The sequence below is a fragment of the Theobroma cacao genome, chromosome 6, assembly GCF_053813885.1.
Source record: "Theobroma cacao isolate CCN51 chromosome 6, ASM5381388v1, whole genome shotgun sequence".
Lineage (NCBI taxonomy): Eukaryota > Viridiplantae > Streptophyta > Magnoliopsida > Malvales > Malvaceae > Theobroma > Theobroma cacao.
Window position 1 is genome coordinate 22,548,421 of NC_142644.1, and position 24,533 is coordinate 22,572,953.

The window sequence follows — 24,533 nt, forward strand, 5'->3', positions numbered from 1 at the left end:
TCAACTGGACACGTGGCGAACTGGGTTTTCTTGAGAGAGATATGGAGTCCCATTTAGCTGGTGCCACGTGGATCGACCTGGATAAGCCTATCCATTTTATAATCTTCAAAAAAGAAAAGAAAATCATAATAATAACGGGCAGTGTTCAGTGCCTCAGTATTTGGCTGCGATATTTTAGTTGTCCACTGCGGATTCAATTGGCTTTATAAGAATCCTTATGATTGTAGCACAATTTCATCACCCATAGTCAGCATTGTTGAGTCAGTAACCTGTATGTGTAGGGTCAATAATAGTAGTTGATTTTTATTTATAATATTCTTTTTCTTTTAATATACCAAAATATAATGCAACTTTCAAATAAAAATATTTATTTTACAATTTATCCATAATGAAAATTAGAGTAGGGTCAATAATAGTAGTATATTTTTATTTATAACATTCTTTTACTTTTAATATACCAAAATATAATGCAACTTTCCAACAAAAATATTTATTTTACAATTTATCCATAATGAAAATTAGCTCATAATCGTTTCATTAGTGATGCTACATCATTTTGTTTCCCCAACTTTTCTCTTTGCCAACTAAAACCTTAAAAAAATAAAATAGTTCTAGTAGATGAATACGATACAATAAACTATTTTTTTAAATTAAAAACCACTTAAAGTACATGTCGAAAAATTCTTTAAACTTAGAAATTGAACTTACACTCTTAGTAAAAAAACTATTAAATATAGTTACGTTAAGATGAAATTTATATTTTTATTCCATTTTTAATTTCTTAACTAATTTTAGTGGTTTCAATACAGAAAAAATAATATTTTTTTATGAAATTATATTTGATGCACTAATAGTGTATAATTTTTATACACTGTCGGGTTATGAGATAGAGTCACTTCATCAAAAAATAAATTTATAACTTTTAGAGACTTGAAAATAAATATAATCAATTTTCTTTGAAAAATAAAACAAATTTTGTCTCTCTCCAATTCCCTCTCACCCATTCTCCTTCTCTTCTTCTCCCATTTTTCATCCATTATAAGCAAAAAATGTTATACTTAATACTTCTTCAATAAAAAGCCCTACAAGTTTTTTTTATTTTGGAAATTTTCAAATGAGGTTTAATTTTATTTAAGATGAACAAACTTAAACTTCATTTAATTACCTTAAAAAAATAATGAAATTATTTAAATTAAATCAAATAGTCTTCCTTAGCAAACCAACGTGTTTGATTAAAAAGTTTGCCTAGAAAGAAACTTGTGGTAGATGTCCTTATTATTTTGTTGTTTAGTTTTTGCTCTTTAGTGAAACTGCTTTTGTATAAGATTTGTTGCTGCTCTACTAGTGTCGGTTTTTTTTTTGAAAGAAAAAAGGAAAAATTCATTTCATCAATAAACTTTACAAACTATCCACTTGTTGTAGTGGAACACTACAACTGAGAACCTGGCAAACAAAACTTGCCCACTCCAAGTGTAGCGTGTAAGGAAAATGAAAAGATACTTTCCCATCGTGTTTTATGTGGGATCATACTCCAAAGATACATGAATCAAATCAAACCCATCACCCACAAAACCCAGAAAAAAAAAATAGTTGCACTGGTTTTGATTAATTGCTGCAAATATCTGGTAGCTATAAGCAAGTGTTTTAGTGTCGTTGATGTCAGATTTGGAAGTTCTGTTGGTGTCTCATTTAAAGATTTCCAACTTAGTGATAGGATAGTAACGTGAAGAATATAAGTGACTGTATGTGAAAGTTATAACTGAATCAGTAAATAGGTTTTAGGTGAGACAGATATATTGTCCATAATGAATGAAAAAGGAGAAAGAAGAGAAGATTGGATGGGAGGGAGATGGGTAGAGAGAAAAAAAAACAAATTTTAAATAATTGGTTATATTTATTTTTAAATTTATTTTTTGCTAAAATGGCACTTTATATATGTATCAAATATAATTTTTTTGTTATGATATATATATAAATCATTAATTTCCAAAAATTGAGTGGGGTTAATATGTCTTATATATAACAGAATGTGGCTCTATCACTGATATTATCCATTGATGCAAATTTCATAACTTTTTGTTATCGAAGTTAATTTGTAACAATTAAATGCTTATTTAGATTATCAAAATGAAGATTTATATGAAAAAAATATACACAAGTTAAAAGAAGCTTTTTATTTTTAGAAAAAAAAAAGGGAAAAGAATTAAGGAGAGGTCTAAGAACCTTTTCATTTTTATGTAGGTACATATAGAACTGTCCATGCACAATTCCATTTTGGATGTCATGATATGTTCAGGACCAGGCTGTTCTTCAATTGGAGATGGGTTTGTAAGTGTTAGTCCTTTCGTTACTACAACTAATGGTCGTTTATTTTTTAAGGATCGTTAAATTGATATAACCTCAAAATGTTCTACTGATGTGTCAGTGTCAAATCTCTTGGTCATACTCAGGTACAGCTGGTGATTATTGCAATGGAGATGATAGCACCAGTAAGATCACAACAACAACAAAAGTTCTCTTACTTTTCGCTTTAAATATTTTGGACATCTTTATTCATATATTCCAATAATTTTCCTCTGTGGTTTCTTACAGATAAAATTTTGTTTACGTTCATACTAAAATGGTATGAAAAGTATCCAGATTTCAAGTCCAGAGATGTAGATCTTGCTAGATCAAGTTTTGCAGGTCCAACACACAATCCATTCTTTTTTTGGGTTAACAAGTGCATATCATATTATTAGACAACACAACATTGAATAAGCTCGAAGCAATTGTAAAGAGTTCTGTGAAGAAGACTCAAGCAGAAGGAGGAAACAGGAAGTTTGGAAATAAAGGAACAGAGCTGTGCGCACCGTTTTGAAGAAAGCAAGAGGAAGAACTTGAAATAAAATGAAACGTTGTGTTTTATTTCATTAGTTTTAAATTTCTGTTATGTTAGTTAAATATTGTAATTATTAGTTATTTTATCTGTTTTTAACTCTTAAAACACTGTATATAAACAACCTTTCTTTAAGTATTCTGTAAAATGAAAATACATGGGATGACTTTTCTTCCCAAAAAGGATGAGCCGCCTACTACTTTCTTTCTTCCTGCAGCTTTCTGACATGGTATCAGAGCAGGTCATAATCCAGTTGGAAATTAGCTTTTTTCTACAGTAATGGTGGACCTCACATCATTGGTTGGGTATTCTCTATCCTCTTTGGCTGTTTTTATTTCTTTACTAGGAATTTATTCCTAGTCTTCTGCTGCTATATCATCTATCAGATTCATTTAATCTGTCATCTGGTCATTTTTTTTTAGTTGATTAACTATGGCTGAATCAACCCATGCTAATACACGAAACAACTCTCAAACCACTCAAATCACTCAGATCTCCCCAATAGCAGACCCTCAATCTCCCTTTTCCCTGCATCACACTGATAGCCCAAGCTCAGTAGTTATAAATCCTAAACTTAACAGTAGCAACTATGTAGCATGGAGCAAGTCTTTTCTACTTGCAATGTCCATTAGGAACAAAGTAGGCTTCCTCAATGGTACAATACCTAAACCTCAAATTACAGACCCTCTCTTCTTATCATGGACCCGATGTAACAACCTACTGGTGGCCTAGTTACTTGACTCAATATCTCAGCTAATAGCCTCAACCATATTCTTCATGGACATAACATCTGAAATATGGGCTACTTTAAAACAAAACTTTGCACAATTTAATGATACCAGGGTGTGCAATCTTCAGTATACATTGGGAAATATCAGTCAAGGGAGTAGGACAGTTGATTCATATTTCATTGAGCTTAAGGGGATTTGGGAGGAGCTGAGGAGTTATAGGCCATTGCCTCACTGCAAATGTGGAAACTGCAATTCTGATTGCTTTAAGGCATATTCGGACCAATACCAAAAAGACATGGTCTTTAGATTTTTGAATGGATTGAATGATTCTTTTTCTGCTATTAGATCACAGATCATAATGATGGATCCTATTCCAACTCTAGACAAAGTTTATAGTCTGGTACAGAGAGAGGAAACACAGAGAAGTCTGCTCATTCAAGGTCAAGCAGTTTTTGAATCCTCTGCAATGATGACTGTTGTTGAAACAAGGAAGAAATGTACTAGGAAAGATATCAGCCGTGACCATTGTGGAAAGAAGGGACATACTAAGGATAAGTGCTACAAAGTTATCGGGTTTCTTGAAGATTTCAAATTCACCAAGTCAAAACCAAACTTCATGAAGGCAAAAGCAGTGGCAAACAATGCAACAAGCATACATGAAGGACCAGAATCTGATGGCTGCAAGATTGAACAATTGGAGGAGGGAACTGGGACTGGCTCTATGTCACAGTTGTTAGCCATAAAGCAACAAATAAGTAAATTAATGGAGCTCTTAAATAAGAATAACATAAGCAGCAATGATGGTAAGACCAGCACACAAATCACTTAGCAAGGAAGTTATTCACTTGTTAATTCAACTTTTGCAGGTATAACTTTAGGCCATCTTTGCTTTCATACTTCAAATAATTTACCTCCTAACCTTAAAAATGTGAATGCTCAAATGATAAAACAAAACCATTGGATTGTTGATTCTGGTGCTACTGATCATATATGCTATAGTCTGGATAGTTTTGAATCTACTAAAACAGTGAATAATTGCTATGTTGAACTACCAAATGATAGAAAAGCCACTGTTTCTCACATAGGAATAGTAAAGTTGTCTCCCACTTTGACCTTAAAGAATGTCCTACATGTACCAAGTTTCAAGTTTAACCTTCTATTTGTAGGTAAGCTTACCCAAAATAAGAAAACCTATGTTCTCTTTACTGATATGCACTGTATTGTCCAGGATGTGATCTCTCAGACAGTGATTGGGGTTGCTAGGGCATACACAGGACTATACTTGATGCAAGAAAAACATGTTGAAAAAGATACTTCAATGTCAGGTTTTGACAAACTCAAATTTCCTTTTATTTCTTCTGTTAATGGTTGTGATTCAGCAGACAGATGTTTTGATCTCTAGCATTTTAGGCTTGGACATGTGCCTTTAGAGAGGATAAATGTCATTCAAAAACAATTTCCTATTATTAAATGTTCAAATGATTTACTTATTGAAATTTGTCCATTAGCTAAGCAAAAGAAACTGTCATTCCCAATTCATATCCAAAGCACAAAAATTCCATTTGAACTAATTCATGTTGACATCTAGGGTCCCTATGAGACTCCCACTTTATCTAATCAAAGATATTTTTTGACTATAATTGATGACTACACACGTTTTACTTGGATTTTTCTCATGAGGTGTAAGTCAGATGTTTTATCAGTGATACCAACATTTAATAATTATGTGGAAAAACAGTTTGAACACTCAATAAAATGCATCAGGTCAGATAATGGATTAGAATTTAGACTAAAAGATTTTTTTGACAAAACAAGCATAGTTCATCAGCTTTCATGTGTTGAGACCCTTCAACAAAATGGGGTTGTTGAGCGGAAGCATCAACATATTTTGGTTGTGGCAAGGGCCTTACTGTTTCAATCTAGTCTGCCTACTCACTTCTGGGGTGATGCTGTAATGACAGCAGTGCATATCATTAATAGAGTGCCAACAAGGTTACTCAAGAACAAATCCCTATTTGAATTGTTATATAAGAGACAACCTTCATATGAGCATTTGAGAGTGTTTGGTAGCCTATGTTTTGTATCTACTTTGTCACAGCACAGAAAGAAATTAGACCAAAGAGCCACAAAATGCATTTTTTTAGGCTATCCAAACAACACAAAAGGTTATAGGGTATATGATCTCAATGCAAACAGAATCATAATTTCAAGGAATATTGTTTTTCATGAAGGAACATTCCCTTTTCAGTCAAAACAGCACACTACATGGCCTGAACCATTTTGTCAAACACTTGGTATGCATACCAAATATTCACCTCAAATTGACTCAAAATTACCAAATTTTCATTGCCAAGATTACATACCTGCTGATACATATAGTTCTGAACCTAATACAAGTGCTCAAACACCATCAACATCACAGATAAATGACTTTGAGCCAAATTCACTTGATACAGTTAGTATGCCTACTGCAACTAACAATGAAAATGTGACCAGCAGCAATGAACATGATCCAAATGAAAATTTACCAGTTAGAAAAAGCACAAGACATAAACATGCTCCTAAATATATGGATGCTTATCATCTTGACATGCCTTCAAAATCTCACAATGTCACTGCTCACCCAATCACCAAATTCTTGTCCACAAAGAACCTGTCACCTGCATACAAAACATTCACTACATCTCTGTCATACACATTTGAACCTTCCACTTATCATCAAGCTGCTAGTTATTCTCATTGGAGAGATGCCATGAGTGCTGAATTGAAAGCTTTACAAGACAATGAAACATGGAGCATAATACCAAGACCTCTAAATTCTCATGTAATTGGGTGCAAGTGGGTGTACAAAGTGAAGTTGAATGCAGATGGACAAATTGAAAGATATAAAGCTCGCTTGGTTGCAAAAGGGTATAACCAAATTGCAGGTTTTGACTACAAGGAGACTTTCAGTCCTGTAGCTAAGCAAACAACAGTAAGAGTATTCTTTGCCATAGCAACAGCTTTTAATTGGCATCTAACACAGTTGGATGTGAACAATGCATTCTTGAATGGAGATTTAAAGGAGGAGGTGTACATGGACATACCACCAGGATATGAGATCCAGGGGGAGTATCCAGAGAATGTGAAATTGGTCTGCAAACTTCATAAGTCACTATATGGCTTAAAGCAGGCATCTAGGGAGTGGAATGCCAAAATCACGTCTTTAATTATACAATATGGTTTTATTCAGTCCAATGCCGATCGCTCACTGTTTACTATGAAGACAAACAATGGTGAGTTCTTTGCACTCTTATTGTATGTAGATGACATACTAGTAGGGAGTTATTCAAAACAAGCTGCAGATGCTATGAAACTGTTCCTAAGTTCACATTTTAAGCTCAAGGATTTAGGAACAGTCAAATATTTTCTCGGGTTAGAAATAGCAAGATCTCCTAAAGGTATCTCCATATCACAAAGAAAATACACTTTGGATCTCTTAGAAGAACATGGGTTGTTAGGTGCAAAACCAGTCTCCACTCCCATTGACTATAATCAGAAGTTAGTCAAGGCTCAAGATGAAGAGAAGCTTATCAATTCAATAGACTACAGACAATTAGTTAAGAAATTACTGTACCTCACATTCAGCAGACCAGACATAGCATATGCAGTTCAAGTATTGTCACAGTTTATGGACAAGCCTAGTCTTGAACATATGAATGCAGCTCACAGGGTGCTAAAATATTTGAAGGGGTCACTTGGCCAAGGTATCCTGATGAAGTCAGAATCAAATTTAATGATTGTGGGATACTGTGACAGTGATTGGGCGGGTTGTCCTAATTCTAGGAAGTCAATCACAAGATACAATATGTTCATTGGAAATTCTTTGGTGACATGGAAATTTAAGAAACAATCAGTGGTGTCTCGAAGCTCAGAAGAAGCTAAGTACAGAGCAATGGCATCAGCTAGTTGTGAAATTATCTGGTTGAAACATCTTTTAGCAGACTTTGGAATTGAGCATAAAGTTGCAGTGGTACTCTATTCAGATAGTCAGTCAACCATTCACATAAGCAAGAACCCAGTCTTCCATGAGAGGACCAAACATATAGAGATGGATTGCCACTTCATTAGGGAGAAAGTGATTGAAGGTACAATCAAACCAATATATATTTCAACTGATTTGCAGCTAGCTGATCTATTCACTAAAGCCTTACAACCAAGGCAATTTCACAATCTTTTGAACAAGATGAATGTTCACAACATTCACATATCATCTTGAGGGGGAGTATTAGACAACACAGCATTGAATAAGCTCGAAGCAATTGTAAAGAGTTCTGTGAAGAAGACTCAAGCAGAAGGAGGAAGCAGGAAGTTTGGAAATAAAGGAACAGAGCTGTGCGCACCATTTTGAAGAAAGCAAGATAAAGAACTTGAAATAAAATGAAACACTGTGTTTTATTTCATTAGTTTTAAATTTCTATTATATTAGTTAAATATTGTAATTATTAGTTGTTTTATCTGTTTTTAACTCTTAAAACACTGTATATAAACAACTTTTCTTTAAGTATTCTGTAAAATGAAAATACCTGAGATGACTTTTATTCCCAAAAAGGATGAGCCGCCTACTGCTTTCTTTCTTCCTGTAGCTTTCTGACACATATAATTTCAAAATGTTTTAATTGTTTGAAAGAATTAAACAACCATAAACGCCAATAGAGAACAAAAAGAATGACCACTCTGACTCTAGCCAATTAACATGTTAATTTCATGTATGATACATGAAATATTTCTTTTTTTTTTTCAGGACATTTTGTACCAATTTTACTAATACGTACTGTACTTGATTACAACAAACAATCAAAGGATTGGCTGTAAGTAAAACTCTTTCAGTTTGAATGGTTTCCAGACAAATAGTAGTGCAATGGCTGACTCGGAACCCTTTAGATGTCTTTGGCGATCAAAGTGATGGAAAATTGGAAGACTTGGAGTTAGGCAAAGAGGTGTTAATTTGTCTCTTCTTACTTTCTATTTGACGCTTTGTTAAATCAATTTTGACCTCAATGTGATGCACTGAGTTTGCCGATAGCACGACAGCTCCCATGCCCAATCCATCGAGTAACAATCCTTTCCTCGGTTTCTGCCTTTTTTTTTTTTGAATTTTATTCTTTCGCAATAGAAGATCTATTATTATATGTAAGCAATTCAAGACTGAAATAAAATTATAATTTAGTAGTTATTAATGGAAAATGATGACAACTCCGGTATATATACAGTAGCTAGAAGAAGAAAAACTTGATTAACAGTTCAATTAGTCTGTTAATCCTTAACTTAATTAACAGCTAATACAAAATTTTAAAAGCATTATTATGATTTGATATCCATAAAAGTGTAAAAAAAAAAAAAATTAAAAAAACCGACCGTGGGTTGAGGTGGTAATAGTACTTTAGAGAGTTGTTGACGGTGATGTTGGGCTTAGCCTAATTAAGTCTAACCTTAAGCTCCAGCCCAGTCAATTTCAACTCATTGATACACCAACATTTCCATTATTAAATTAATATAGTAATATTTAATTATTGATATATGAATAAGACTTTTAAATATAAAAAGAAAGCTTGCAACATATAATTTAAGATTTTCTATTTAAACATTTGTATAATAATATTAAACAAATAAAGAAGGGAAAAATTAGAAAAAGGTTTAAAAAATAAATTAAAAAAAAAAAAACAGGAAAACATCGAGGGCTCCCGCTCTCCTACACCAAACCCCCAATGCCCAATCCGTAACAGATAAAAAGAAAGGAAGTTCCCAGTCCCCCTTATCCCCTTCTTCTCCCAACTCCCAAACTCTATCCCGAAATGTCCATAACTTCCTCTCTCCAATCTCTCAAGCTTTCATCGCCATTTCTCCATGGCTCAACATCCCTTTCTCTTCTCTCAAAACCCAATTCTTCTCTCTCTCACCAACCCCTCAAAACCCCAACTTTTCTCCCTCCAATCAGGGCCCTGAAATCACTGCAAGGCAAGGTCGTTTGTGCTACAAATGACAAGACAGTGTCCGTGGAAGTGGTGCGTTTAGCTCCGCATCCAAAGTACAAGAGGCGTGTCAGGAAGAAGAAGAAGTTCCAGGCTCATGACCCAGATAACCAATTCAAAGTTGGTGACTATGTGCAGCTTGAAAAGAGCAGGCCTATTAGCAAGACCAAGACTTTCATTGCTGTGCCTGTACCAAGTAAGAATGGGAGGCAGGAGAAGAAGGAGACAGGGGAGCTTGGGATTCCATTGGAGTCTCAACAGCCTCAAGAACAGCAGGCTTAGTGTTAAGCCCTTGGGTGGCGCCCTTTTATTTTGGTAAATTTGTAATCTTTTGCAAGTATTTTTAGTGTTCGAAAACTGTTTTTTTCTTGGTGTAATAATCGTTGTTTTCATGAGTATGGATTGTTTATCGGGTTGTCAAGATCTTGGTGTTCTCTGCTCGAATTTTAATGGGTTTTTTGTTAATTAGTGAAGAAGTTGATGTTCTAGTGATAAAATCAGGATTGAGAAGCTATTTGAGTTTGGCCGCAGAGGGAATAGATTTAGGCAAGAAAATACTGGGGACAATCGGGATTGAGTTCTGTGAAGTAGAATTGTAAGTTAGGAAAATGGTGAAATTGAAAAGTTGAACATAATTATGTGGTAGTACTTTGGTGTGTGCTTCTCATAGGAATGGATTACGGTAGAATTTAGATACATGTACTTAATGGATTGAAATGATTATGACGCTAGGCTGCAACGCAATTGTTCTGTTCTCGTGTTGGTCTGAGAATTTGGGTCCTCGACCTAAGCTGCAATGCAAAGATGTTTGACAAATTGTTAAAAAGGGAGGGTATAGTTAACAGTCTGTGTCTGTTATGTTTGATAACAACAGTATGCAACAGTAACATCGTAGTGATTTCTGAAGAGAGAAAATGCTTGACTTGGTAATGATTTACCAAAAATGTTAATGTTGTGTTTGATAACAACAGTATGGCAACAGTAACATCGTAGTGATTTCTGAAGAGAGAAAATGCTTCACTTGGTAATGATTTACCACAGAAGTTGAGTCCCAAAGTGTATCTCCATGATGCGGCATGAGGGGCCTCATAGTTCATAATTTTTTTTCGTTGACATTGATTCATAGTAATTAGTAATTAAGATTTGCATTACTGCCGCAGCGTCTTGGCATGCAATGACATCTCTGAAGCCTTTATTGGTTGGATAATTTTAGCACTATAAAACCCCTTAATCCCTTAAAAAAAACAGTGGATATTTCAACAGATTTCAGGGATATATGTTGCCTGAGGAATCCTCGTATTGCTTCTATGAGTTTCTAACTTTTGGGCTGTAAACAATTCCAGGCTGCATAAGTTGGTAAAGCAATCAAGATAACCACAATATTGCATTAATGAATAGTAATTCTATACAAGAGAATATTTCACTCTCCTAGATCTAAAAGGATTTTGAAGTCCAACTCTCTCCATCCAGCTTGCCCTGTAAAAATATGCCAGAAGTCCAAACCATGTGCTAACCAAAGGAGGAATAGAAACAAAGCCCACATAGCAAAAATAGGTCATTTTCTTAAACCTGTTAGTTGTGGGGGTAAAAGGAAGAGAAAAGGAAAAAAATAAAAGAAAAACCCTATTGAGTGTTTTACAATTAATATCTACCTAATCAAGAAGACTATTGCGGTCAACCATCTTCGCACTGCAAGCTCGTCTTAATGTTTCGCAATGTGCAAGATATTAGTGTGTTGACAGATTCCACAGATTCCATGGTTAGTTTGGCAGTCGGGGAACTGTTCGTTAGGATTTGGAAAGCTATTGTAAGCAAAGATCCTCCTTCGGTATCATTGCTCTTCTCTTGCCTAGAAGTGATCACTAAAGGCCTTGATTCGAGCCCGTCAGGAAGAATGGAGAACCCTGAAGGTAATATGGCCATGTTGCTCGAGTCACATCCTGTGATCACTGACTGCATACCAGCTATGTCCACGGGAGCAAAGATCACCATGGATTCAAAAGCATTTGTGCAACTGTCTTGGAGCACCCACATGCTATTCTCTTTTGACTTCATTGCCTGAACGGAATACACGATGCAACTTAGAATGGTGGATATGATTCAGAAAAAATATCTTCTATGTTCTCCTGGGTTGCAGGCGAAAGAGAGAAAAGGCATAATTTAGTCTGGAATATAGCCAGCTAGGAGATGGAGAACTTACTTGAATTGTTACTGCATTGCCGCGATCTTGCCCTTTGGCGAGGTTTGCAATGGACTGTACAGGACCTCCATTTGACATGATATCCCACTAAAGTTTACACAAGAAAGATGGTTAAATGATTATTCTTGTTCAACTTATTCTAGTTGTATGGCATCAAGGCAAAGTTATACTGTATACTACCTCATTGCGATGAGCTTCATCTCTCAAGAAATCAAATAGGGCATTAGGAGAGACAGGCAACCAAACGGAAGAAACTGCGCAGACAATCACCCCAAGAGGTTCGCCAGGGTCATTTAAGTTTTTCCTGGAAGAAACCCTAATGTCTTCCCCCGTTTTACTAGGGACTTTGTTCCAAGTGTTATAGCTTGATGCTCCAATTGCATGACAAAAGCTCCATGTCATTCGTTGGGCCAACTTCAAAATGCTCTTCCTCCCAGCCAATGTTGCAACACCTAGATAGGCATTAGTCGAAAAGTTTCTTTGCTGAACAAAAAAATTGTTAACTCAAATAATACAATGAATTAAATTTAAACTTACCAGTTGAATCCTTAGTTGGAACATTGGTCGCCATGAAGAAAACAAGCCGTTCACACTGAAGTTGCAATGTTGCCATCCAATGCCTTGCACCGAAGGCCAGACCACTGCTAACGACGGTACGGTACATGGTGTGAACGGTGCTTTTCTGGCACTCAAGGTGTTCCACCCAGGTAACCTGAAAAATTGTTGAAATGATCCTAATAAGCTTGTTATCAAAACGAATTATCTACTCATTTTTTGCATTAAGCAGGAAAGAAACTATCGACTCTTTTGGCACACCACCAATTTTCTACAACAGAGCCTACGTGCATATATTACATGTATATGTACCTTGCAATGGCCATTGGATTTATCCTCGATGATGCAACCTGATGGACGTTTTCTGCATTTTACTAAGGATGCATCAATGTTTTCCTCAACTTTGTCAATAGAAACGTCGACAATTGCCCATTGTTCAGCACTCAATTGCTTGCAATACCGGACAAAATATACTTCTCTGGTAGGCACCAAGGGTGTGAGCATTTGCAGCTCCGCAAACATCTGCAACCATGGCCATTAATATAATGTGACATTGCATTGCTAGTAATTTGTCTTTCAATTTGGACAGTTTGATTACAAAAATAAATGCCCTATAATAAGATATGTTGGGTATCTCAATTTGGAGCCATTTTCCCAAGAAATTATGGAAGGGTCGGTGAAGCCTAAAGAATTTGATCTTCCACTGAGTTCGGGATTGTAGATTAGTTGATTTTTTTTTGGGTTAGCGCCAAAAAAGGAAAAGGTTCGGGCTTTTCACGTGGACCACTTGGCTAAAAAGAAAGAAAGAAAAACGTACAAGCAGATAGCTAGCGTCGAAAATCACCCCTTTCTCAATAAAGTAAGTTAAAAACGTGGGAAGTTGCTTTGCAGATTATTGGCTGTTCCCCAACAATCTAATTAATACTCGTAGGAAATAATCAAGCACTTCATTCTATGGCAAATTAGCAATCAATTCTTAAAAGTTCACAGCTGTGCAGCATTTTGACTAAGCTTCACTCTATCTTAACGTTGAATTTCATGTCTTACTCCAGTGTACAAGCAACATTTAAACATTGATTCTGATAATTGAAGCTGATTAAAGGTGCATAGAGAGCATGGCTTTTCGATTAAGGTTTGATAGTCAACGTAATACCTAACATTTTGTTTGGTTGGAATTTAAAACTATTTTTGAACCATGTACATCATAATAATAATAACATGGAGAGGTGCTTTTGTCAATTTTAGCCTATTGCTAAACTATAAGCTAATTAAGAGCATGATTTGTTGGATTAACCCATTTTATATTATTATATTATTTGAGATAATAGCTCTTTTTGTTTTTGTCTTTATTTTGCCTGCATGTGAGATTAAAGGATTCATTGAACTAACCAATGTCCATGCTAAATAACAGCTAGTCCTCAATATGCTGAAACCAAGAGAATTAGTACGTGAAGGGCAACGTACCAATTGTACAGCACCATTTCTGTTCGGAGCTTCACCGTTGCAAATCACATCAACAGTAGCCACCTTTGAGACTAAGCATGGGAACATTTCCTTCCATTGATTCTACGGAAAAACCGTAAGGCATTAGTTTTGATTCTTTAAATTAAGAAAATATGTCAAGGAAGGTTCTATAAATTAGTTAAAGCGACCTAGTATCCATTAACAGTATATAGACTATGCCATATTCTTACCACATCCATGAAGCTTTGAACTAGCCTTGGGAGATCAACAAAAACAACCCCGGTCTCTCTAGAGGCCTCAATGGACCTTTTCGGCCTCCCATTGCTTGAATTTTCGACAGAGAATTCTTTGACATACTCATCATAGTTAAGTATCTCGCGACCAGTCTCAACGCTTCGAACCCACAGCGGTTCACTAGCCGTAGCCATCTTCTTCAACTCTTCCGTTGCTTGGTTAACAATCTCCATAATTCTTGACTTCTCAAGCCCAAATATTCCAGTGTAAAAATCCAATGAGCTCCTGTTTTCTTGGTCATTTCCAGCCGAGCATGAACTAGTCGATGCTGCCCCTGGAGCGTATTTTCCAATAGCTGCTCTCAGTTTTTCTACCTGAAATGTTTTGAAAAGAAAATCTTGTCAGCTTATTGTAATATGCACATTAAATACAGGATTTTAAGGGAAACAAAAATGCTTCTATCAATCAATCACTTCTCGACACCTCGGCTTTGAGTTTGGCATTCTCGATACGTAGTTGTTGTTCTTCAGTTGTCACGGAGCCATCTTTGCTAGTGGTAGCCATGCCACAGTTGGGGCAACAAGCTTTGTTTATAGTCTCCCTCATGGCTTTGTTATCGTCCCGGAGTTTGTCCAGCTCATGTTTCAACAAAGAATTTTCATGGCGCTCTTGTATAGCCTGCAAATTGTCTACTCCATTAACACTAGCAAAGATGATATACAAAGTGCAACATGAGTAATTAGTTCATTTGTTGAGACATAATCCGATTTAACCAAAGTTTTTTTTAAAAGAAGTTAATCAACATTACAAACTGAAATAGATGAAAGGAAAAGTTTAAAACAGAATAATAGGGATTACCTTGATTTGTGTTCGACGATTTTGAAACCAGAACTTGACTTGCCTTGGAGCAAGGCCTAGTTGTTTGCTCAGTTGCTGCCTTTGCTTCTCATCTGGATGGGGTGATTCCTTAAACAGACTGGAAACATATTCATGCAAAAGAGAAAAAACAGTCCTTGTTAGAGACACAAAAGAGGCCAAATCTCATCTGATCGTATTAGGATAATGTCAAGCAATTAGAGAACAAGAGAAATCACTTCATCCATGGAAAAAAAGAAAAGAAAAGAAAAGAAAGCTTCTGGTACAGATGATTTATATATTCTCTCCCCGGCGTGGATATCAATCTTCATGTAAAAACAAAGGTAGAAAAAGGTCACTAAAGTCAGCATAAAATTTTGAGTCATCTTTAACTTTATAATCTTGTTTCTTCTGTAAGCATGTCACTAACTTTTTATTAAAAATCTTTCCAGCTACATCGTACGTATGCTAAGTAATGTATGTATGTATATACGAGAGAGGTTGGCATGCAACTCATAATTAATTGACATAACCAGTTTCATTAAAGAACTAACTTTTCAAATCGCAAATGAGATTTCCATTAGCATAAAATAGTGGGTGAATCTGAATTAATTCCTAGATTAACTTATTAGTTTCTTAACATAAACCTTTTATTTATTTATATGTATGTATGTATGTATGTATGTATGTATGTATGTATGTATGTAATATGAGAATTAAGAAAAGAGGGTGAGAAAATGGAAGAGTACTTACGCTTCCATTTCTCTGATTTGCTCTGCGGTGTGACGATGATACTTCTTCCTCTTCTTCTTTTTGCTTTTGTCCCCATCGTCTTCTTCATCGTCGTGCTCTAATAAGTCATCTTCTGATCTTGATCTTGCAGGACCCGAGTTCTCACTGCTAATCTCAACGGTCTCTTCTCTTTTACCTGATCCTCCTCCTCCACTTCCTTCATCTCCTTCCTCCACCTCCATATTCGCAGCAGCTGCAGCCGCCGCGGCACCGGCATCGCGGAATATCCCGGCCTTTCAATAATAAAACACGTAGAAATAAGCGGGAAGGGAGAGATAGAAACCAAAACCATAGGAAGGACAAAAGAATAGAATTAATGAACATGTACATATATATATATATATATATATTGCGAATAGACATGGAAAAATGGAGTTAAAACTTACAAGGCTGAGGGAGAGAGCGGGAGAAGCAAAGAAGTCTTTGGTGGGTGGGTTAGACATGTCGACGCCCATGGCACAATGGGATTCGCTTGGGTGAGGAAATGGTTGTTTTAAGGGGTAGCAACGGAGGTGGGCAGAGAGAGGAATTGATGTGGGGTCTTATTGATTTAAGGATATAAAACAAAAATGAACTCAACCTAAAGAGCGTTGCTTTTCTATTTTGTTTTGAGGAAAAAATTGAAAATAAAAAAAATCGTATTCAGTCTTAGGGTTTAGTGAGAAGGGGAGGGAAGAAAAAGGCCGGTAGGAGTTGACTGTTAGATATTCTAAGTGGAAAATGTGAAGACCCAACTAACTTTAAGCGGTTGATTCGGGCTCTCCAACGGTATTTTCAGTTTATATAATATATATATATTTATATATTTATATATTTCTGGCTTGAGCTAGCAGCTGGCTCAAACCATTGGCTCATTTATTTCATCGTATAGTACTTTTGCAAAGGAGTGTTTGGCTCTAACATTCAAAACGTAACAAGGGATCAATTTGTCCATTCGCATCGTTGCTACTGTATATATCAATTTGCCTGACAATCATATTGCTATGGAATTATAGAAATATTGAAGTGTGTTAATTTGATGATTTAATTAGAGACTGCGTTTTATGATTTGCAAAAATCAAATGTTATATTTTTCTCAAACATAACCTTATCTAGTCTACTTATCTGGACTAAACCTATATACGAAAAATATATCCCAGAGATTCAACAAAAGTTCCTTCCAGCGCTACAGATAGAGAATCACTTTTGCTGACTTGACGTTGAACATGTATTGGATTAGTCGCTTGCTTCACAGTATTGTTTGATTGGTAGCCACAAAACTGCTTGGAATCTATTTTCCTGTTTGCATAATCCTAGGTATATTTGAATTTTGAATGATCTTATGGAATTAAACCTCAAGGTTAAGGCCAGTATTTTTCCCTTTAAATAATTAATTTTTCTCCTAGAATAAGTTATTCTATCTTTTTATTTTGGGGGGGGTTTAATAAGGCAGAAGCTAGCTGTGTCTTTTTAATCAAGGAAAAAGCATAGAGTAACATATATATATATATATATAGCAAGAATAATTACAAACTTAAAAGAAATAATCTAATCAAATTTTGGTGAAGATCAAATTAAAGTAGGATATATATATGCTACTACCAGTAATCAATGGCAGTTGACAAATTGTACAGGTGAACAAACCAATAGAATAAACAAAAGTATTTCACCGCTGCTCATAGCCAAGTAGCAGCCACACCAAAGATAATTTTGCTTTGAAATGATCACGTACTAATCTATGTAATCTTTATTTTAATGACAGATGTAAACCTAGTAATCCAAACCTAAGAGGCGGCGGCTTTCACCCATTCTTCGGGCTCCGGAGATTTATCAAAACTACTCTTCTTATTCCTACCTAATGGTCCCAAATGCTTTTTCTTTTTTGGAGGACAATGAACAAATCAACAGATTAGCTTCATACTATTAAGTATTACTTAAATCCAATAGTACCACATTTTTTTAAAAAAGTTTTTTCCCATCAATTAATAAATCAAATTTGAAAGATGGGTACTGTCAATGTTCTCTAGAAAAACTCATGCTACTATTAATGTAAAAAAATTTGAAAAAGTCCATCACATATTTATGTAATAATCTATTTTACATATGTTTTTCCATCTACCTCTCACATTTAAAATTTGGTAATAATTATAGTTATCATTATCATATGATACATAATATATATCTTACAATACGTTACGATATTAGTAGAAAATGATATGTATTTATAATTGTATCGTATTTGATTAAATATAAAAAACATATCATACGATACGTGACACATATCTTACGATACAAGATGTATTATACGATACATTCGATATATTTTTTTATAAGATTAATTCTAATTAATTATTAAAATTTTTTTCAGTTTTCTTTTTGAGTTAAAATATGAAAAATTATATTTTATGAGTTTCAATCTTTATATTTTAAACAAAAAATAATAATAAAAAAAATCAAATTCTCTTTTAATTTTAACATCATAAATGTTTTTTATTTTTAAATTAATAAATTAATATAAAAATATATATTTTATTTAAAAATCTATATTATTAAGGAATATGTTAAAAGTTTAAATTAAAAAAAAATATCTTTTCAATTTACATCCTTTAATCTTCAATTCTATTAAAAAATATAATATTTTTTAATTTTTTTTATTTTTCATTTATGAATCGAATTTATAATTAATTTTAAAACTTTTTATTATATCTTACGATACGATATAATAATCGATACTCAATACTAAAAAATAAAATTTCAATACACGATACTATCTCGATTTAACAACTATGATAATAACAAACTCAATTATATAAAAGTTCTCCCTTTACCTCAAGTATTAATTTTGAAATTAATTTATCGTACTAACTGTAAATTATTATATTTAATACAAAAAAATTATTACAAATAACACTTAATCAATGATCTTAAGATATTTCTTAACAAAAAAAAAGAGTAGCTTAGCTGGTGAGCTATGTTGGGAGAAGAAGCGGCTTACCTTGAGTAAAGGTCAAACCGTACAGTCCTTGATTATGAAGCCACAAAAATATGAGCGAGTTTGTCTCTTGCTCTTTTATTATTTATATTATTATAATAATTATTATTATATTTGTTTGTGTCTTTATATCATTTAAAGGGTTGAAAGAAGTGAATGCAATTAATGAATTTGGCTCCAAGCTTTTCAATTTTTTTAAAGAAAATCCTCCCAAAGTTTCAAACTTTGGTTTAAGTCAATTCTTAATCCTGTAATCTTTAGACTTTGGGGTACTAATATCATTTTCCACAACAGCTACCATCAAATATCAAAACAAAGGCAAAGACACTTCTCAATCATCAACAAATTTCTCTACTTATTAAAATTTTATTTTCGATTAAAAAAGAAAACCCCTATTTATTTTGGAATGATCATGATAACTAATTAAATCCTGGTACTATTTATTTGAGGCTCTTCACAAATATCCATAGATATTCTTAATTAGATTTGAGTGATACATAGTGGCACAAAAAGATGGTACAAAATTAAGCATGATGCAATGATACTTGGGCACACATAAATATGAAGAATTTAAGAGATACAATGTTTGTTTAATAAATTCCATTACATTTTCTATATAGTTAGAAAATGAAAAATAAATAAATAATCAAATCTTTTCAATCTAAAATTTTACACTTGAATGAGACAATATTTTAAGTGTAAAAGTCAAAGATTACTAATTAAGTTGTTAAATAGTTTTAGCCAATTGATTCCTATTTTCTAATTATTTTTTTTATAAAAAAAAAAATTTTGGCTACCAAGGAAAGTGACATATCCCTCTAACGACAATTTTTAGCATCAAACTGAATTCTTATTGGACAAATCAATCCACTTTCGGTTTCACTAGTTGTGAAAAAGTTTAAGGGGACAGAGAAATAATACTAGGTATGCATGAATCCTTTCCTTTCACAAAATCCTAATGGATACAACAGGACAAGAAATTTGGTTAATACTTTCCCAAATTTTCCCTCTTTAAAATCAATCTTCTTTGGAGTTTTCGAGTGGGTTTTTCTACTACATTGAGAAGCGAAAAAATGAAAGCAATCTTCTTTTTCTTCAGCTTTTTTTTTTTTTTCTAAAAAACTTTCAAAAGCTTTTCTTGTCTTTGTTTCTCACTGAAAACACCTACCAGAAGGTAGAGACGGGAATAAAGAGGAATTTTCCTTCACCTCAAAAAACCCATGCCCATGTCAACATGCTATTATTCGTAAGAGAATCTATAAGAACATGGGACCCTTAAAAAGGGGCAAAGATGGGGTTTAGCTAAGGGTGCCATGAAGCTTTTGGGAAAGCTAATTTTCTGGATTGAACTAGCAAAAGTTCTTTGCTTTGGAGGTCTAGTAGAGATATACAGATTGAAAAGTTTAACAGACAAAACCAACCAGGCATGTAATCCGAATTGTGCTTCAATTCTTATTTGTCTTTCATTTCATTTGCTAAACATTTGACGTTTTCAATTGCTTATGTGTGTAATAGAAACTTAATTTAAGTTGATGTTCAAAGAAAAATATAAATGAATGGGTGCTATTATGAGCCATCAGCATCCATAATTAAAGTTTTGGTGCCATATGGGTTATGATTAAGCTCATCTGCAATTCAACTTAGACATATACCAACTTTTTTTTTTTTTTTTGTTCATTTTATCTGCTTTGGTAGTTAGGACTGGTAGAAATATAAGGCAATCACATGGTTCCCAATAAAATAAAAACAAACAAACAAACAATAGGAAATTGTCGAGTACAGTATTAATTGATTTGAGGTTTCTTTTGGGTCTCTCTCTCTCTCTCTCTCTACTTTATCCATCTTTTTATCACACATTGCTAACATCTTTTCTTCATCATCAATTAGGGAAAGCAAAAGGAGAAAACCAAGATACCTTGCAAGCAAGAACCAACAAGTATCTTTGCTTTCTTAATTTTAAAGTCTTGCATGGATTTCTTATGATGCAAGTATTGGCGCCCTGAGATAACAAAATGAAATTCAAGGGAGGAAAAAGTTGGGAAAGGGTGTGATAATTTCAATAAATTTAAGCCAGGAAAGATGTAATAGAATCATGAGATTATTGAAAAGGCTACCCAAGAAAGGGGCAGAGTCCTCAAATTTTAAAAGAAAAGGGGAAGGTAGAAGAAATACTCATTATATTATCAGCTACTTTAAATAAAAATGGTATTCATAAAAAGCTGACAAAGTGAAATTGGTACCCATGAAAAATTGACTAAATCATGCAAAAGAAACATCATTAAAGGACGGATTAAACAATCAAATATCAAAGTATATGGACCAAATAGTTCAGCAATTACTGTTATCCCCATCCAATATAGCAGATAACTACTTCAGAGTATTGCTCCAATGCTCTTCCTATTTATGATTTCATTTAACTTTAGGGATTTATTCTCACAGATCAGAGTTATATATTATACTTCTCATTGTGTCCTTTCTTCCTAATATTTATTTTCAACTCTATTTACAAGGATGTAAATATTGACAACAGATTTGCAAAGTTACAATGACAGTCACAGCAACATACAGATTGATATCAGATGTGAGATGACAGGCACAATGCCTTCGGTTAATCAGCTGAAACAAGGACAGTTGTGAGCATTCAATTCCTTCTTCCCAGGTGTTCTTGGGTCTTTAAGATTGTCATACAACAAACGAGAACTCTTGCAAAAAAGCACAAAATAAATGAACACCTTCCAATATAGTAATTTGCATAGGCTAAGACTGATTGGATCCTATTAAATTACAAATTTCCAGTCATCAAGTTAACCACAAATCCTAATACGTCACGCCATCTGGATGGATCAAGCATGATGCAAAACCAGAGGTCCCATAGGCATGTGAGAAAACCATCAATAGGAGGATGTCACATAGAGAATTGAGTCAAATTATGATGCCATAATGATCTGTTTAAATACAACTCGCATGATTTTTGTAAGATCATGGTATTATACAAACGCTTCTAACTGCCTATCCAACTTCTAGTGACCGTTAGTTGTTGAAGAGTAGATGAAATGGTGGTTCTGTAAGTCAGGTGAAAGCCTACCACCAAAAGAGTGCCATGCAATATTTGAACTAATAAATACTATGGAATATAATTGCTAAGAAAATTTCACGGAGTGGGTTTCAAACAAAAGAAATTTTGATGCCTGAAGTTTTATGTCATTCATTCATGAATGCCCATTGAGGTCATATAAGCTTCCTAGGGGAAAGGGAATCTCCACCTCATTTGTCCCTTCTTAGTAATTGAACTAACTATATCTGTGGAGCATGCATGCACTAGGAGTTAGTTGAGATAGAAAATGTGACATACACTGAAATTTATGCACAAGGCTCCGGGATATATCAATTCATTTACACAACAAACAAACTGCAACTAATTAAATGAGCTATTTCAAACCTATCCCTTCACATGCTTTTAAAGCTCATCCCTGGCAGCTAACTAATGGCAGCTTAACTGGTTTCTCCCCCAATTTATATGCTGATATCAATTAAATAGATTAAATCATCTTGAAATGCAATCAATTAAGGATTTCATTATCATTTTTCATTAGAAATTTTCATATCTTCCAATCTGTCATACATATGGGTCTAAGGTCTTATTATGCAATTCATCAGAAAAAAGTATGGTCACTATTCCAATTTTGATCTCTTCGTCCATGTAATCCAAGCAAATATATTTGAATTTTTTTTATGATTTCAACTACAATATTTGTTTACCAAATGAAAGAAGAGAAACAGTGAAACAAAAATATTCATATTAGGACTTTTCCCAGTTCAATGAAATCAGGCGCAGCCAGAGCTTAGCATTCCGTCTAAACTTAAAGTTAGGCCAAAACCTGAAAACGTTTCATTGTTTAGAAAATCCTAACAACAGAATAAGATTCATCAACTACAATTCTCAATCATCCTCGTCAGATGGCTGCATTTTGTTTGAACAATGGCCGTGACTTACATTTTGACGGTTCAAATTAAAGGCACAAAAAAAAGAGTGAAAAGGAACTACCAGTCCACAACTAACTCACCTCATGCACTATAGTCTAAATATTCATACTTGAGGCAAGTCCATAAGCAAGGGCAAATGAATTTTCACACGTATATATGTTTTATAACAATCAGAAATACAGGTTTACTTTTGGTTTCATTGGTGGCAAATTGCCTTAAATTTATCCATGAAAAGCCCACTGGAAAACTGCCAAAAACAAAAGGAGTGAATTGCAAGCGAAGAGTACACAGCAGAGAAGATGAGGAAAATGTTACCAAGAACTGCAAATGCAAAACTAGAATTATAAGTGCTTTCGGTGCTTGCCAAGACAAGAGCTATGCAAGTGTTGGAATGCAAAACTGTAAGGAAGGAACCCAGAGTTTACAGGATTGGACATCCATGCTACCGACAACCAATGGCACAGCTTTCACTGTGTACGGGCACCAGTTTGATTTTTGCCTGGCACGTGTGACATGCAGCCCAGCAGTGGCAAATTTCGTGCAAATTAATTTCAGCCCATAGTTGATATGCAGGAATATGTTTCTACTCTGTCTGACAAAAGTAGCAAAGCATATTAATTGTATGCAATAAGTGTATTTTGGAAGTTCCTGGAGGCATCAAAGTCCATGACATTGACATACAGAATTGTCAATTGCTCATCAAAATGCCCATATCATAATTGTTAGGCTACATCAAATAAAACATATAACATACAAACAAAACAGTGAGACAGGATAAACCCCTCAGAAACAAAGCACAGCATGCTCATCATGAAATTTTACCAAGCAGCATGGATGCATGTAAGACAAAGCACAGCATGTTCTCATGAAATGTTTATTCACCTACAGGTTTGAATTAATTCTTACTTGCAAATATTCTTTAGACAAAATGATGGTGCACAAATTTTCAGCTCTAGCAACAAAGTTTTAGAGTTAAATAGATCCCAATCTCCACTGGATTACCAAACATTCAGCGAAAACAATGAAATAATTAAGTTGCAGAGCATAGAGAAAATGACCACACGTTCAGATTTACCTAAATTTTATTTTTCACTTTGTTAAAACAGGAGCAGAAGAGTAAAACATAGCCTGCAAAAGTATAACTAGCAGAGGAACGTGCAGAAGCATAACTACCATATTTCTTATTTAAATGTGCCTAGAAGTTAATTTTTAGGGTAAAATACCCTTATCATCCTAAGTTTTGATCAAAATTACACAAAAGTCCATTCGTTTTCAAAATGAACACTCTACCCCAAAAAAATATTTTCGATTGGACACGTAGATCCAACTGTTAGTCAATCGTTAATGTTTCTGTCAAGTTACCGACGTGGCAAAGGTAAAAAGATAATTTTACCCTTAATTAATTTTTATAATTACTATTATATAATTTTATTATTTTTTATTAATTAAAAAAAAAAGGCTCCCCATCTAGGGAGCATTGATCTAGTGCTCTCCTCCCTTGGGAGCACCGGCCAATGCTCCCCTTGCTTAGGGAGTTGGCCTTCTTTTTTTTTTTTTTTTTTAAAAATATAATAATAATTTTTTAAGTTAATAAAAGAAGAAATGGGTATTTTTGCCATTTCACAATTTCTATTAACAATGTTTGCACTCTTGGGGCGGAGTGTCTATTTTGAAAACTAATAGATTTCTGTGTAATTTTGATCAACACTTAGAGGGTAAGGGTATTTTACCCTGTAAAGGGGGTTCTTGTGATAGGAAGAGGAAGCGTTGTAAACAAGTAAAAGGATGTGCTAGAGGCGGCAGAGAGGAAGATTGAAGCAGTTCCTGAAGTACTAAGTGCTGTGGTAGGTGGAAGACA

General features: G+C 34.3%; 3 protein-coding genes across 3 annotated transcripts; 2 read left to right on the forward strand and 1 right to left on the reverse strand.

Annotated features, from left to right (window-relative positions):
* Positions 1–3,655: 3,655 nt before the first annotated feature.
* LOC148762182 (uncharacterized) lies at positions 3,656–5,011 on the forward strand. Its single transcript, XM_088807655.1, has 2 exons — positions 3,656–4,364; positions 4,476–5,011. Exons 1-2 carry the CDS (start codon positions 3,656–3,658, stop codon positions 5,009–5,011), a joined length of 1,245 nt encoding a protein of 414 aa, XP_088663781.1.
* A 4,340-nt stretch (positions 5,012–9,351) lies between these two features.
* Positions 9,352–10,041, forward strand: RPS17 (ribosomal protein S17). The gene has a single exon (XM_007024126.3). It carries the CDS (start codon positions 9,444–9,446, stop codon positions 9,900–9,902), a length of 459 nt encoding a protein of 152 aa, XP_007024188.3. The 5' UTR covers positions 9,352–9,443; the 3' UTR covers positions 9,903–10,041.
* A 932-nt stretch (positions 10,042–10,973) lies between these two features.
* On the reverse strand, positions 10,974–16,292 carry GL2 (HD-ZIP IV family of homeobox-leucine zipper protein with lipid-binding START domain-containing protein). The gene is made up of 11 exons (XM_007024127.3): positions 16,107–16,292; positions 15,682–15,953; positions 14,932–15,049; positions 14,557–14,751; positions 14,070–14,447; positions 13,840–13,941; positions 12,688–12,897; positions 12,358–12,532; positions 12,001–12,272; positions 11,821–11,907; positions 10,974–11,678 (listed from the first exon to the last, which is right to left on the reverse strand). The coding sequence occupies exons 1-11, from the start codon at positions 16,173–16,175 to the stop codon at positions 11,295–11,297; spliced, it is 2,262 nt and encodes a 753-aa protein (XP_007024189.1). The 5' UTR covers positions 16,176–16,292; the 3' UTR covers positions 10,974–11,294.
* Between the last annotated feature and the right edge of the window lie 8,241 nt (positions 16,293–24,533).

Bases quoted from the DNA above. Each gene is read 5' to 3' on its own strand.
- LOC148762182 (XM_088807655.1), top strand. From the start codon at position 3,656: ATGGACATAACATCTGAAATATGGGCTACTTTAAAACAAAACTTTGCA. The intron at 4,365-4,475 runs GTAAATTAATGG...CAACTTTTGCAG, and splicing joins AGCCATAAAGCAACAAATAA to GTATAACTTTAGGCCATCTT.
- RPS17 (XM_007024126.3), top strand. From the start codon at position 9,444: ATGTCCATAACTTCCTCTCTCCAATCTCTCAAGCTTTCATCGCCATTT.
- GL2 (XM_007024127.3), bottom strand. From the start codon at position 16,175: ATGGGCGTCGACATGTCTAACCCACCCACCAAAGACTTCTTTGCTTCT. The intron at 12,898-13,839 runs GTACGTTGCCCT...CCATGGTTGCAG, and splicing joins GAAATGGTGCTGTACAATTG to ATGTTTGCGGAGCTGCAAAT. The intron at 12,273-12,357 runs GTAAGTTTAAAT...ATGCCTATCTAG, and splicing joins TCCAACTAAGGATTCAACTG to GTGTTGCAACATTGGCTGGG.